At 40.3% G+C, this 12,356-nt stretch overlaps 2 protein-coding genes and 1 non-coding gene across 5 annotated transcripts in view; 2 read left to right on the forward strand and 1 right to left on the reverse strand.

Annotated features, from left to right (window-relative positions):
- The window catches only part of eda (ectodysplasin A), a 30,324-nt gene extending 27,711 nt beyond the window's left edge, over nucleotides 1–2,613 (forward strand). The window contains exons 5-8 of one of the 3 annotated variants that reach the window (XM_043240760.1): nucleotides 141–175; nucleotides 352–403; nucleotides 1,103–1,227; nucleotides 1,379–2,613. In XM_043240760.1, coding sequence (XP_043096695.1) covers nucleotides 141–175; nucleotides 352–403; nucleotides 1,103–1,227; nucleotides 1,379–1,639 — 473 coding nt within the window. In that variant the 3' untranslated portion in view covers nucleotides 1,640–2,613. Of the gene's footprint in view, nucleotides 1–140; nucleotides 176–351; nucleotides 404–1,102; nucleotides 1,234–1,378 lie in introns of all 3 variants that reach the window. The other 2 variants (XM_043240759.1, XM_043240761.1) reach the window with 2 other exon arrangements.
- A 3,159-nt stretch (nucleotides 2,614–5,772) lies between these two features.
- On the reverse strand, nucleotides 5,773–5,844 carry trnap-agg. Its single transcript has one exon. It is a non-coding gene; the product is annotated as a tRNA-Pro (tRNA).
- An 836-nt stretch (nucleotides 5,845–6,680) lies between these two features.
- Nucleotides 6,681–9,912, forward strand: wnt11f2 (wnt 11, family member 2). Its single transcript, XM_043238676.1, has 5 exons — nucleotides 6,681–6,860; nucleotides 7,068–7,303; nucleotides 8,015–8,292; nucleotides 8,457–8,749; nucleotides 9,010–9,912. Exons 1-5 carry the CDS (start codon nucleotides 6,781–6,783, stop codon nucleotides 9,182–9,184), a joined length of 1,062 nt encoding a protein of 353 aa, XP_043094611.1. The 5' UTR covers nucleotides 6,681–6,780; the 3' UTR covers nucleotides 9,185–9,912.
- Nucleotides 9,913–12,356: the final 2,444 nt, after the last annotated feature.

Raw genomic sequence — 12,356 nt, forward strand, 5'->3', positions numbered from 1 at the left:
TGCAACACACAATTACAAAATCGACTGAAACATTGCTTCATTGTTGTGCAATCCAGTGGAATTCTTTTTTTATGTGTGTGGCGAATAGATCATAAGCGGATAATAAAAGCAACAAATTTCTTTCCCTCGTGTGTCAACAGGTGGTGCAGATAAAGCCAGACACAGAGAGACGCAGGTATGCACCATCTCCTGATCTCATTTCTCCATATTATGTTCTCTCTCACTAGAGGATGTTTCATGTGTAGATCAGACACGTTGTGAACGTGCTGAGGAGTCTATGCATCAAGAGTACAGAGAAAATGTTTCGTTGTTGTTTTTTAATTTGCTAATTTAAATATGATGTTTCTGTAGCCAGCCGTGGTGCATCTTCAAGGTCAGGAAACTACTATCCAGGTGAAAGAAGGTAAGAGTTAAATAATGATCTCCCACATATGCTTCATAATGCTTATTGATATTGTGTGTTGGAATGATTTTAATTTGTTTAAGCTTGTATGAAGGGCTCAAATATAAGGGTGACCCACTGGCTGTTGTAAATAAATAAATAAAAATGTACATTTAATGAAGAAAAAATGCACTGCCGTTTTCATTGAGAAATTAAGACTTCGGGTAAACAAAGACACAATCATTTGATCAAGAAAAGACATTTTAGAGTAAAGACGTTTCTAATAAATGCTGTTATTTATATGCAACACATAATCCTGAAAACATACTAAATATTAAGCAGCACAGTTATTATTCAGTGTGGATAATAATAAAGAAATATTTCTTTAGTGTCTAAAGACTAGCGACACTGAAGACTGGAGAAATGGATGCTGAAAATTACATTTTGCATCACAGGAATAAATTACATTTTAATTTCAAATTAAAAAAAAAAACATTCTAATGTTATTAATCAGTTAGCGATTTTAATGTGTGTATAATAACATGTTTTTAAATAATAAATGATTAGTAAGAAATGTATCATTTATTGTTAGGGTCAGTGACAATTTTAAGACAAGTAGAAATCTGAGCAAACCTTATAATTGAGCCCTGGTGTGTTTGTGTGTTTGTGTCGCTGCTGTCATAACAGATGATTGAGTATTTACTGGTGTCTGTTTGTGAGATTTGTCAGAAGGTGTGCTGAAAAATTGGAGAATGATCTCAATCCACCAGAGAGTGTTTAAAATGCACTCGCGCTCCGGAGAGCTGGAAGTCTTACTTGACGGAACATATTTTATATATAGTCAGGTAGAAGTGAGTACAGTCCCTGGACTAACTCTACTGCTTATACACATACAAATACAGTCTATATTGCATTCAAATACAAAAATACATATTTTTCCCGTGATTAGTAACCATATTCGAATTGGCTTTCTTTGTGTGTCTGCGTGTCCAACAGGTATATTACCTGAACTTCACGGACATAGCGAGTTATGAGGTGATGGTGGATAAGACTCCATTCTTGCGCTGCACGCGAAGCATCGAGACGGGCCAGCGCAAGTTCAACACCTGCTACACCGCCGGAGTGTGTTTGCTGCGAGCCCGCCAGAGGATCTCCATCCGCATGGTGTACGAGGACACCTCCATCTCCATGAGCAACCACACCACCTTCCTCGGCAGCATCCGTCTAGGGGACGCTCCGGCCGCCGGACACACCTGAGCCCATCGGCGCGCGGGTCGACCCGATCAGACACACACAACACGCTGATGAGCTCACAGACCACACCCACTGAACTCAACTGAGCCAGTACGTCTCGTTAGCACCGCCCCCCAAGGACACAGAGCCAACCATTTATGAACGACCGGGCTCATCTGCATATCTGCCGAGATGTCAGGCACATGTGACTATGTAGCATCACCGACACTGACCAAAACATCCGATTCTTTCTGAGCACTGAAACAGCCTTCGTCATTCCTCAAACACCAACAACGCAACATTGGCTTTCTAGTGAATAACCAAGATGCATTGTGTATCAGCCATTCTAGCAGCTTTCACCTAGCGACTGGATGAGCTCAGCTGTGTGTGTATGTGGTATCCGGCACACGTAGCACAGGGAGGAAGTGTACCTGCAGTGACTGCAGAGACTGGAACTGTGAACGGAGTAATATACTCTATTCATTCAATGCCCGCTCAATCCATAAAAGACACACACTTCGGTAGATTAAACAGCAGATAAATAGTGAACTTGTGTACTTTTCTATTAAGCACTGATTATGGCAATGTATACAACAGAATATCTATGTTCAGTTATCACTAAACCTTTACAAATGCAGTCAAGATAGCCATTTTTAATATGAAGTCATGCAATTCTGAAAATGTACAGTTTTATGGTTCTTTGCTCTTGATCTGTAATTACCTGTGGGGGAAAAACTGTGAGGTGGCAGTAGTTCAGGCACTGAAATTGATGATAATCCACAATGGTCTTCCAGTATCCTAGTCTTTAACATCATCCTGAATATGCGATGCAATACCATATGCCTCCTGTAGGGGACAGCAGTGCTCCTCTTTAGAAAATGAAGTACTGAGTCTGGCTATGTTTGGAGTAGAATACTGTCGTACTTCGTTTACTTTTGCATCCTATATATATATATAAATATAATAATTTATATAAATAATTTGACAGCATATATATATATATATATATATATATATATATATATATATATATATATATATATGCTGTCAAATTATTTATGTGTGTACTGTGTATATTTAGTGTGTGTGTGTGTGTGTGTGTGTATATATGTATATATGCATGCATGTATATATTTCATAAAACATTAATATTTGTATAATTAATGAATATATTGATTATATACATACTTAAACATTTTAAAATATGTACTGTATGAGTGTGCACTTATATATATATATATACATAATAAATATACACAGTACACATATTATGTAAACAAAAACTTATTCTGAATACGATTCATCTTTTGACTGCACATGCACATATGTCTGTGCATTAAAATGATTGAAGTTACAGTAAAGATATTTGTATTGTTCCGGAAGATTTATATTTCAAATGTTGTTCTTTTGTTTTCTTAGCAGCATATATGCTGAATACTGTAGCCCACCATACAAAATATATCCTCTTTGTTTTTTTTTAACTGATAACTGAATTGTTCAGGCAACCTGAACTAGAGTACTGAAACACATGTTTCATAATCTATTCTGTTGCATATACTGGTTGTAAAAACAAGGCGGTATTCAGTATATACTGCACAGTATACAGTAAGCAATAAGTTAGTATTCAATTCCAAACATATGAGCCTGTCTCACTCCAACACATACTGCTAAAAAATCACAGTGTCATGAATCAGCCCTTGAGACTTCTCCAGCGCCCGAGTGACAGCTCAGGATTGTGGATCTGAATGGGTTGTAGAGAAAAACTGAATTATGTGAGCGTAGTTTAGTTAATAGGAATCAGATCCTCACAGTGAGAACAAACTGCTTTATTGTGTGTTCAAAGGTCTTGGAATAAAAAGAAGCATGGGAATTATCTGGAACCTTCTGAAAAGAGCTGGTAATCTGCCCTCAGGTTTCCTCTGCGTGTTCCCTGTCTCCACATGGAAATGTAAAACCAGGAGAGCCTGAATGTGATAGTGTTCTGATAGAGTTGTTCTTTATATCCCCCTTTTTTCTTTCCTCAAACATCACATCCGACCGACAGCCTGTTTTAGTTTTTGTTTCTGGTGTGTGTGTGTGTGTGTGTGTGTGTGTGTGTGTGCGTGCGCGTGTGTGTGTATGTGTGTTTTAGATACGACTGTCTTTGTAGGTAAGTGATTTGTATACTGTATCTAGTCCTGTTTTACTGAAGATAATGTATATTTGTAAACTATACAGGGACTGTATATATGTATATAAGATATTTTGTTCTTTTGTAAAGTTTTTTTTTATGTCCTATTAAATTGTTTTTGGAAGTTTTTAAAGTGTGCTTCAATTTCCAATGCTCCCAGTGAAGGTGTGATTTACGTGGGCCAGTTGGTGTGCAGTGCCACCTAGCGTTCAATTCTTAAAAAACAACTCTTTTTTTCAAATACCTCCAAATTCAAGCCATTTAATTCAAACATGACCATCTTCGGTATATGCTTGTAGTGGTACACGGAGATGTTTGTGGCCGTATTTGTGTACGTGTGATTGATATGTTAATTTAAACTCTCGGTGGAGAAACAGAATCAAGTTTCACTAAACATACCTCTACCTTATTGCTGTTCCACACTGTCTAGGACAGAAATGTGTGTGTATTCAGGGTTAAGTGGTCTGGAGGGTGGCATAATGCTAATAACACCTTACAGTGTCGTTCTTTCACAAACATGAAGGTTTCGTCACCCGTTTCCACATTCCTCTGTCTTACTTTCTACACTGTACATAAACAAATGCAAAAGACAGGATACGCTCTTGGTGCTAAGCTTTTGTCTAAAACCTCGGGACAATTACGTCAAAGAGCATGAAACGGATGGGCAATGGGCTCGTCCTCACAAGCCCCCTGACTGCTTCAAACAGGTGAACTTCATACACAATGCTTTCTAGGTGAGACTCCATCCTTCATCTCACACCTCATCATCCGTAGCTCTTTTATGTTTCTGTTATTGCTCTCAAGATTTCTTTTGAAGAGCCCCCTGTAAACAAGAACAATATGATATGCCATTGCTAACTAGGCTCCCTCCTTTCTTGTTAAACCTCCATGGAGATGTAGAGGAAAGACTAGCCTGTTTTTTTTGTTGTTGTTTTTAATAATACAAAAACTTATAAGGTTAGAAATATTTTAGGCTTCTGTACAACTAACTAAATGGGATTTTGGAGGGAATACCTTCCTCAAACCAAATGGTTGTTGGCTCCTTGTCTCTTTTTGAAGTTGATCAGTTCCACACTTAATTGAATTTATCTCTTAATGGCTTTCATAAGTTTGCGTTCTGGTCCAAGAACTTGTTTGTCGAGGTGAATTTTGCAGTAAATGTACTGAAACTGTGGGATGGCAACAGGTCAACTAAAGGTCAGATTCAACTGAAAAAGACCACATCCAACATCCATTGCGCTACAGCCAGGAAAATATAGAAATGGTTCGTTTCATTTGCTCATGAATTATTACAAGACCTATTGAAACCGTAGATAACTAAATTGGTTTATTTATTGGTGCAATTATGTCGATTATTTACAGCACACAATGCTCATAAAACCAGATGATTAGGCCTCCGATTACGGCAGGATTTGTTGATCGGATTAGCAGCCCCGCGAGGCATTTGTATTATTCTGGCTCCATTAAAGAAAGGAGAACTGGTTTGTTTGATCTTAATCCCGAATAATTCACGCACTCGCAAGCACATCAATTAAAATTCCAGTTCGCAGTTTCGCCCGCTGATGGCCCATCTCTAGATCAATAAGCGGTCTATTCGTGACTCTGGTCTGTTTCAGAGGGGTTTATTCAAAGACGGGCGAATCAAAAAGCAGCTTTTCTCGCCTTTCCGCGGAGCTGCCCGCTCGTGAGGGATATGTTATTTCTGATTGTCTCGGTGAGCACGGCTGCTCTGGAACCCGTGAATATTCACACCTATGTGATGATCAGACTAGAGTGATTAGCGCCGTCTCAGAGCCGCCATTCACATGCGCCCGGCTGCATTCTTCCGCCGCTGAGGCGCATTCAGCTCAAACGAATAAGCATCGGCTGATTATAAGAGTAAAATAGATTTGTGTTTATTGAAGAGTTTTACGGCACCGATGCCGTTTAGCGCTTGTATAATGTGTTCATTTAATAATTAGGCATCGTTTTGAAAAATGTAAAAGTAGGGCTCGTCCGGGATTTGAACCCGGGACCTCTCGCACCCTAAGCGAGAATCATACCCCTAGACCAACGAGCCGCGCTGCTTGAGCGTGGCGGGAAAGCACGTATTTAATACTACCAACGTAGTTAGCGGTCTCCTTTTTGTTAATTAGATTAGTCTTCATTTAAAAGCCGTTTTTTAAAAGGCGCAATACTACAGCGAATTTTAGCTTGGAATAAAGTAGAATTATGTATCATTGACCATTAATGCCTTCGGCGGCTTTTGCCAGGTTAGTGTTTAAAGATGTTTGCGCTCGTAATGCTTGAGGAACGAGAAATCCGGCTTATCTGAAGGGAAAATCCGAGTCAAACTGATTTTAATGTAAATGAACGGGTCGTTGATCCCGTTTGGACAGGAATCTTCAAAAGACTAAAGCCCAATTGTTTCCTTTGGGAAGGCGCACACCCTGAAAAGCGGAGCTTACAGATCGAGTCTGTTGCTAATGGCTTTTCTTACCTCAACCTTGACAAATCGGTTAAAACGTTGTTTGCTCACCAGGCTACACGAGCAAATGAAAATAACAACAAACAAACCATTAAGTCTCCCGTGACAATTAATATAAAAGCAGTTTGCTCGGTCGACCGGCAAGAGCAAGACGCACCAAACCTGTTTAATCTGCTTGATAACAAACATTTTAGTCAGCGACGTTGGAGTATGTTACTCTAATTCAGCTAAGATTTGGGGTGTGCTGTTTGCCTAACTAGACCATGTGGTTCATTTTGTTCTTTCTCAGTATGTGTTCCCTCTTGTAAACAGACTACAGTAGTAAATCTCCCCGCGCGCTTCTTGAATATGAATCTTTAGACCGCCCACGCGCGGAGGGGCGGGTCGAGCCCCATAGCTGAACTATGAAAGAGAGAGAGCTTCACTTTGACGGACACATTCAGCGTAGTTTCCTCGGTGTGCACCTTGAGCACTCGTAAAGACATCAGACCAGACTTCACTAGGATTTCTAAACGACAAAAGAGCAAAATGACAACATGCAGGAATTTCATTCTATTTTTCATCACGTCTTTTTGCGTGATTTATCCATGCGCGGCAATATCTTGGCTGTAAGTATTTTTATTCGTTAGGCGACATCCAATTTGGCACTATGGGATAAACTGAGTGATATTTACCAAAAAAGAAAGGCACAGAAAATAAATAATCTAGCGTAAAATAATGTTATTACTTTGGCATTATAAGATAAAGTGAAGTTAGATGTGTGTCCTGGATATATTTAGGACAGACCTGCTCAGTCGTGGTGTTTGTGTTTGCAGCGGTTTGACGGTGAACGGCAGCTCGGTGGGGTGGAATCAGACTCATCACTGTAAACTGCTGGACGGACTCGTCCCAGATCAGCTGCAGCTCTGCAAACGGAACCTCGAGCTCATGCACAGCATCGTGCATGCGGCCAGACTCACCAAGAGCGCGTGCCAGAGCTCCTTCAGCGACATGCGCTGGAACTGCTCCTCCATCGAGAGCGCGCCCCACTTCACCCCGGACCTGGCTAAAGGTAATGCATAGACGGGGAGTCCTTCCTTGCACGGGTCTTATCAGTTAGCCACATTCTCAGTCAGTAAACATGTATTAAAAAATATTTTGTAACCATTCAACTGTATTTATATTAGCAATGTATTGACCAAAGGTCACACTATAATATACACTATATTGCCAAATATATTCTAGTGAACGGGTTTGACTGCTAGTTATTTCCACGTGTACAAATCTTAATGTTTTAGAATTCCAGCGAGTTGTGTTTTGGAATTGTTATACTTTTATAGCAACACATGGCCCTTTTCTGTTCTAACATGACAGTGCCTTTGTGTATAAAGCAAGGTTACAAAAACATAGGATTGATCAGTCTGTGTGGACTTTAAATGAAGAGCCAAAAACATTTTAGACACAACACTGTTGCAACAGTAATGGGCATAGCTAGTCAAGTTCTTCAACGCTGACTGATTCAATCATTTCTTTTTGAACCTTGCTTTTATAAAAAGAAGCATGTTTAGTTATTCCCTACAATATCATTATATGCTTAAACATAAAGATAAGTTCAGAAGTATGGAAAGTAGTAAAACCTGTCAATTCAAGTCCCAATGCTTTTGGTAAAATAGTGTAAGCTATTTTAAAAACCACTAATTCATTATATAAATTAGATAATTAGTATATGAAGTTCAAGTTGCATTGTTTGCACGGGTGATCTAACAGTGGTGTCTCTGCGCAGGGACCCGTGAGGCAGCGTTTGTGTTCTCTCTGGCCGCCGCAGTGGTCAGTCATGCCATCGCCCGTGCCTGTGCTTCCGGAGAGCTCCCCAGCTGCTCCTGTGCACCAGCGCCCGCCGAGCAGGCAGCCCCAGACTTCCGCTGGGGTGGCTGCGGAGATAATGTCCGCTACGGCCTGCAGATGGGCTCGGCTTTCTCAGACGCACCCATGAGAAACCGCCGCTCAGGACCACAGGCCTTCAGACTCATGCAGCTCCACAACAATGCAGTAGGAAGACAGGTAAGCTCAAATGCATGTTCAATTTCCACCAAAGACTAGCTTAATTTGTAAATTACCTCAACGCGCTTATCTGTAACCGGAATCCTTTCTGACTGTAACTCCGAAGCATGCAATTTCTTTGAAGCAGCTCATTTCATTAATGTGTTTTTGTTGTTTTCGCATAGGCACTCATGGATGCTCTTGAGATGAAGTGCAAGTGTCACGGTGTTTCTGGCTCATGCTCTGTGAAGACCTGCTGGAAGGGCCTTCAAGACATCAACAGCATCTCTGCCGACCTCAAGTCTAAATATCTGTCGGCCACCAAGGTCATTCCACGCCAGATTGGCACCCGCCGACAGCTAGTCCCTCGTGAGATGGAGGTCAGGCCGGTGGGAGAGAATGAACTTGTTTATCTTGTCAGCTCGCCCGATTACTGCTCACAGAACGCCAAGCAGGGGTCATTCGGAACCACAGACAGGTGAGATACGCACCATCAATCAGGATTATTGATTACCGATGAGTTGAGAAAGAGCGATCAGTTCTCAGTCGGTGTAATGAATGAGGGATTATCACTGATCTGACAGATGGGACAGAGCACAAAGAAAACATAGAATCAATAGAATCGGTTAAACATTATCACACAAAGTCACAAATACTGATTCTAACAATGCAAACACGCTATTTACCAGTATTAAAAAACATTGTGTGTGAATAATTTGCTCTGTAACGTCTCTGCAGGCAGTGTAACAAGACCGCGACCGGCAGCGAGAGCTGTGGACTCATGTGTTGTGGACGAGGGTACAATGCCTATACGGAAGTGCTGGTGGAGCGCTGCCAGTGTAAATATCACTGGTGCTGTTACGTGTCCTGCAAAACCTGCCATCGCACTGTTGAAAGATACGTCTGCAAGTGACAAAACCACACTTATGGACTGTCTTGACTGACAGAGAGAAGGATGAGCGGTGTGAATGTGTATGATCTTTTGGAGTCATAAGCGAGTGGATAATCCTCTCGGAGTGCTGTAAGGATGGCGTGAAAGTGAAGAAAGAAGAGCAGGACTTGAGGAATACGGGATGGTGAAAGAGTTAATGAATGGCTGTAAACAAAGATCCCTGCGGTGAGGCCCTCAAGGCACCCCGCAGAAAAGCAGAGTGATAAGTAGTGGTCGCTCACAGAAAAACTCATCAACTCTGGCACAGAGAAAGATACTTGGGGGGAGGGTAGGACTGTGGTGGTGAAGAGTTACTTTACTGTGGTAATACTTTACACATGACTGATCTAGTAAGAACTGTTTTGGGGCCAGTTGCATAAAATTGACAAGTTGTCTAAATTAAGTTACAAGCGTAGATTAGTCTAAGCTGAATACTAAAATAAGAGTGATTTGCTTTTGGATAACTGCTAGTTGGTCAAACTCGTATTGTAGAGGCTACGTTTATGCAACTGGCCCTTGGTCAGGTACATTTCATAGGTTCCACAGCAGCAAGAATTGGAATTCAAACTGTTTCATTTGGTTGACTTCAGAAGGTCTATGCACTCAGTATTGATTATGAAAGATTTGATGACACCATTGTATCCATTTTATTCAAGGACGAAGGCCATGCCTTTCACCCTGAGAAATTTTGTACATTTTCTGTAAAAAATAAAAATTTGTATTTATTTTATTAAAATATTTAATGTGAAAGAGTCCAATTTGTAATTTTTCATCATGTGAGCGTTAAAGAGATCGTTGGCCCAAAAATGAAAACTTTACATTTTTTTTACCCTCACGGTGTTGCATACTTTTTGTCCTCACACATTTTCGAGAACGTTGGTAACCAAACAGTATTGACACCCATTGGTTTAAATTGTATGGACAAGAAGCACAGACACATATCTTTAAATATCTTCCTTTATGTTCCACAAATGAAAAGAGGTCATACAGGACTGGAACGACTTGAGTATATGATGACACCATTTGTATTAAATGAATTTTTCTTGTAAAGTCAGCTTTGAGAAGATTTGTTGGTCAGAATCTGATCAGCATTTTATAGCAGTTCTTCATGTGAACGCGAGCGTGTTTTCTCAGATCTCTCATCAACATTCTTCCACATCAAAGACATTTTCAGGATATCAGTGCCATAGAGAGATTTAAATCCCAGATAGTAAGCATTCAACAGAAGCTATGGGAGAAGGAGACAGAGAGCTAACCTGTTCTGCAGTTCCTTTTGTCCTTTGATTTGGCTGATTTTTATCTCAGCATTGTTACAGAAAGACAAAGGCACACACAGACTTCTGGGCTCTTTGCAGGACAAGGCTGAGCCTCGGAGGGGGTTTAGCTTTGCTCAACAGCTTACAGTTGAGGGATGTTGCTAAAATATTAGCAGTTAGGTTGCCTTTACAAAAGTTCATTTAAAGAGACAACAGACAATAGAAATGTGTGTGAGATGCGTTTGATACGTATGCAAAGGACGAAGAAGAGTAATGCACACCGTAAACAACAATAGTTGTTTCAATTTGAAATAATTGAAAACCCTGCTGCCTAAATTTTTTTGGTTGTGTCAACTACATTAACGTTAAATAATGTTACGTTCAAGTTATTTCAAGTTGAAACAACTATTGTTTTTTACAGTGCTGTTTCTTTCGTTGTCTAAAGATATTGATCCTTTCGGCCGACATGAGATCATTCTCTCTTTTGCTCTGTTGACTGTGCACATGGTGTGAATCTCTGTGGAATGCAGGTCCTCATTTAACCGGGTCCTGTGTATTGTTTACTAAGAGTATAACACCACACTCCCACACAGTGAGTATTTACACACACAGTCTGAGGAAGAGTTTATTAGTGCTTGGCTGTTTGCTGAGTGATTGTTTGTGAAAACAGATGCAGGACAATCTCATCGATCTCCGCCGACAGACTCATCCAAACCTCTTTTTCACACAAATTTGTTTTTCTGTCACAGTGGGATCTTTACATTGACTTTCGAGATTTAGTTTTCTATCCCTTAATGCTAAATCGTTTTCCTCCTGGTGACCTTGAGATGGTCTTCGCAATGCAGGTAAGCTTCAGGCCGAGCCATACACAAACAAAATCTTTTTAGAACATTATCCATGCAATTCTCTATGTTTATATAGACTTATAAAGCTTCCCCTTTCAAAAGCGTTTGACTTTTTGGTTTTGATTCAAAGTTTAACTTCCCTTGTTAATCCCTTCTTCTCATATGGAAAAAACATCTAGTCCATTAGCTATCTGAGGTTTCCATTTGAACCATGTATTTTAGAGTGTGTGTGTGTGTGGCACCTGTCACTTCTGCCCCCCATATTGCAAATGACAAAGCAAAGGGCACAAAAGGCAGTAAATCTCACAACATAGCTGACACACACACACACACACTGAGAATAGATCTGCAAGTGATTTCAAATATGTGAAGAATCAACTGCCTGGCATGATAAAAATAGAAGCTATAAATCTTTTGAGCCACACAACATGCAGGAAAACTGTGGAATTGTTCGTGTGTATGCTGTTTTTTTCAATTCTTTTCTGCTCATGGGGTCCCCTGGTGTTTATTTGAATGTGGTTTGTCTATGTCGGCTGTTATTCTACAGGGTGACAGTTGATGTATGTTGTATGTTCCAAGGGTAGAGATCAGGGTTAAAGGTCATGACTGGGTTAGGGTTAGTCCTCCACTATGAGGGGAATTTTCTTTTTGTGGCCAGAAAGACAAAATAACCTCAGAGCCCTGATTACAAAATAGCATCTTTAACACATATAAGAGAGAAGGCATGATCTCACACCTGCTCGACAGCCTTTAGCTGCAGAGAGAAACTCGAATATGGTTAACCATCAGATTGAGAAACGACTGGATCAGTGAACTGAATAAGCACATTTACCTAAGGCTAGAGAGAGTAACAGCTCTAATGTGTCATGGTTTTTCAACAGCTTATCATGCCAGTGGTTCAGCGATACAACACCATGGGAAAATGTGTTGAGTTTCCGTTTTTTGTCCTAACAAAGGCTCAGTCTTCGATGGTAAAACAGCCCTGGACTATGTTACTTTATGAAGTTTATTTGTCCAACACAGTATGAATGATTAAAACCTCTCAGACTCATT

This window comes from Puntigrus tetrazona, chromosome 5 (genome assembly GCF_018831695.1).
Source record: "Puntigrus tetrazona isolate hp1 chromosome 5, ASM1883169v1, whole genome shotgun sequence".
Lineage (NCBI taxonomy): Eukaryota > Metazoa > Chordata > Actinopteri > Cypriniformes > Cyprinidae > Puntigrus > Puntigrus tetrazona.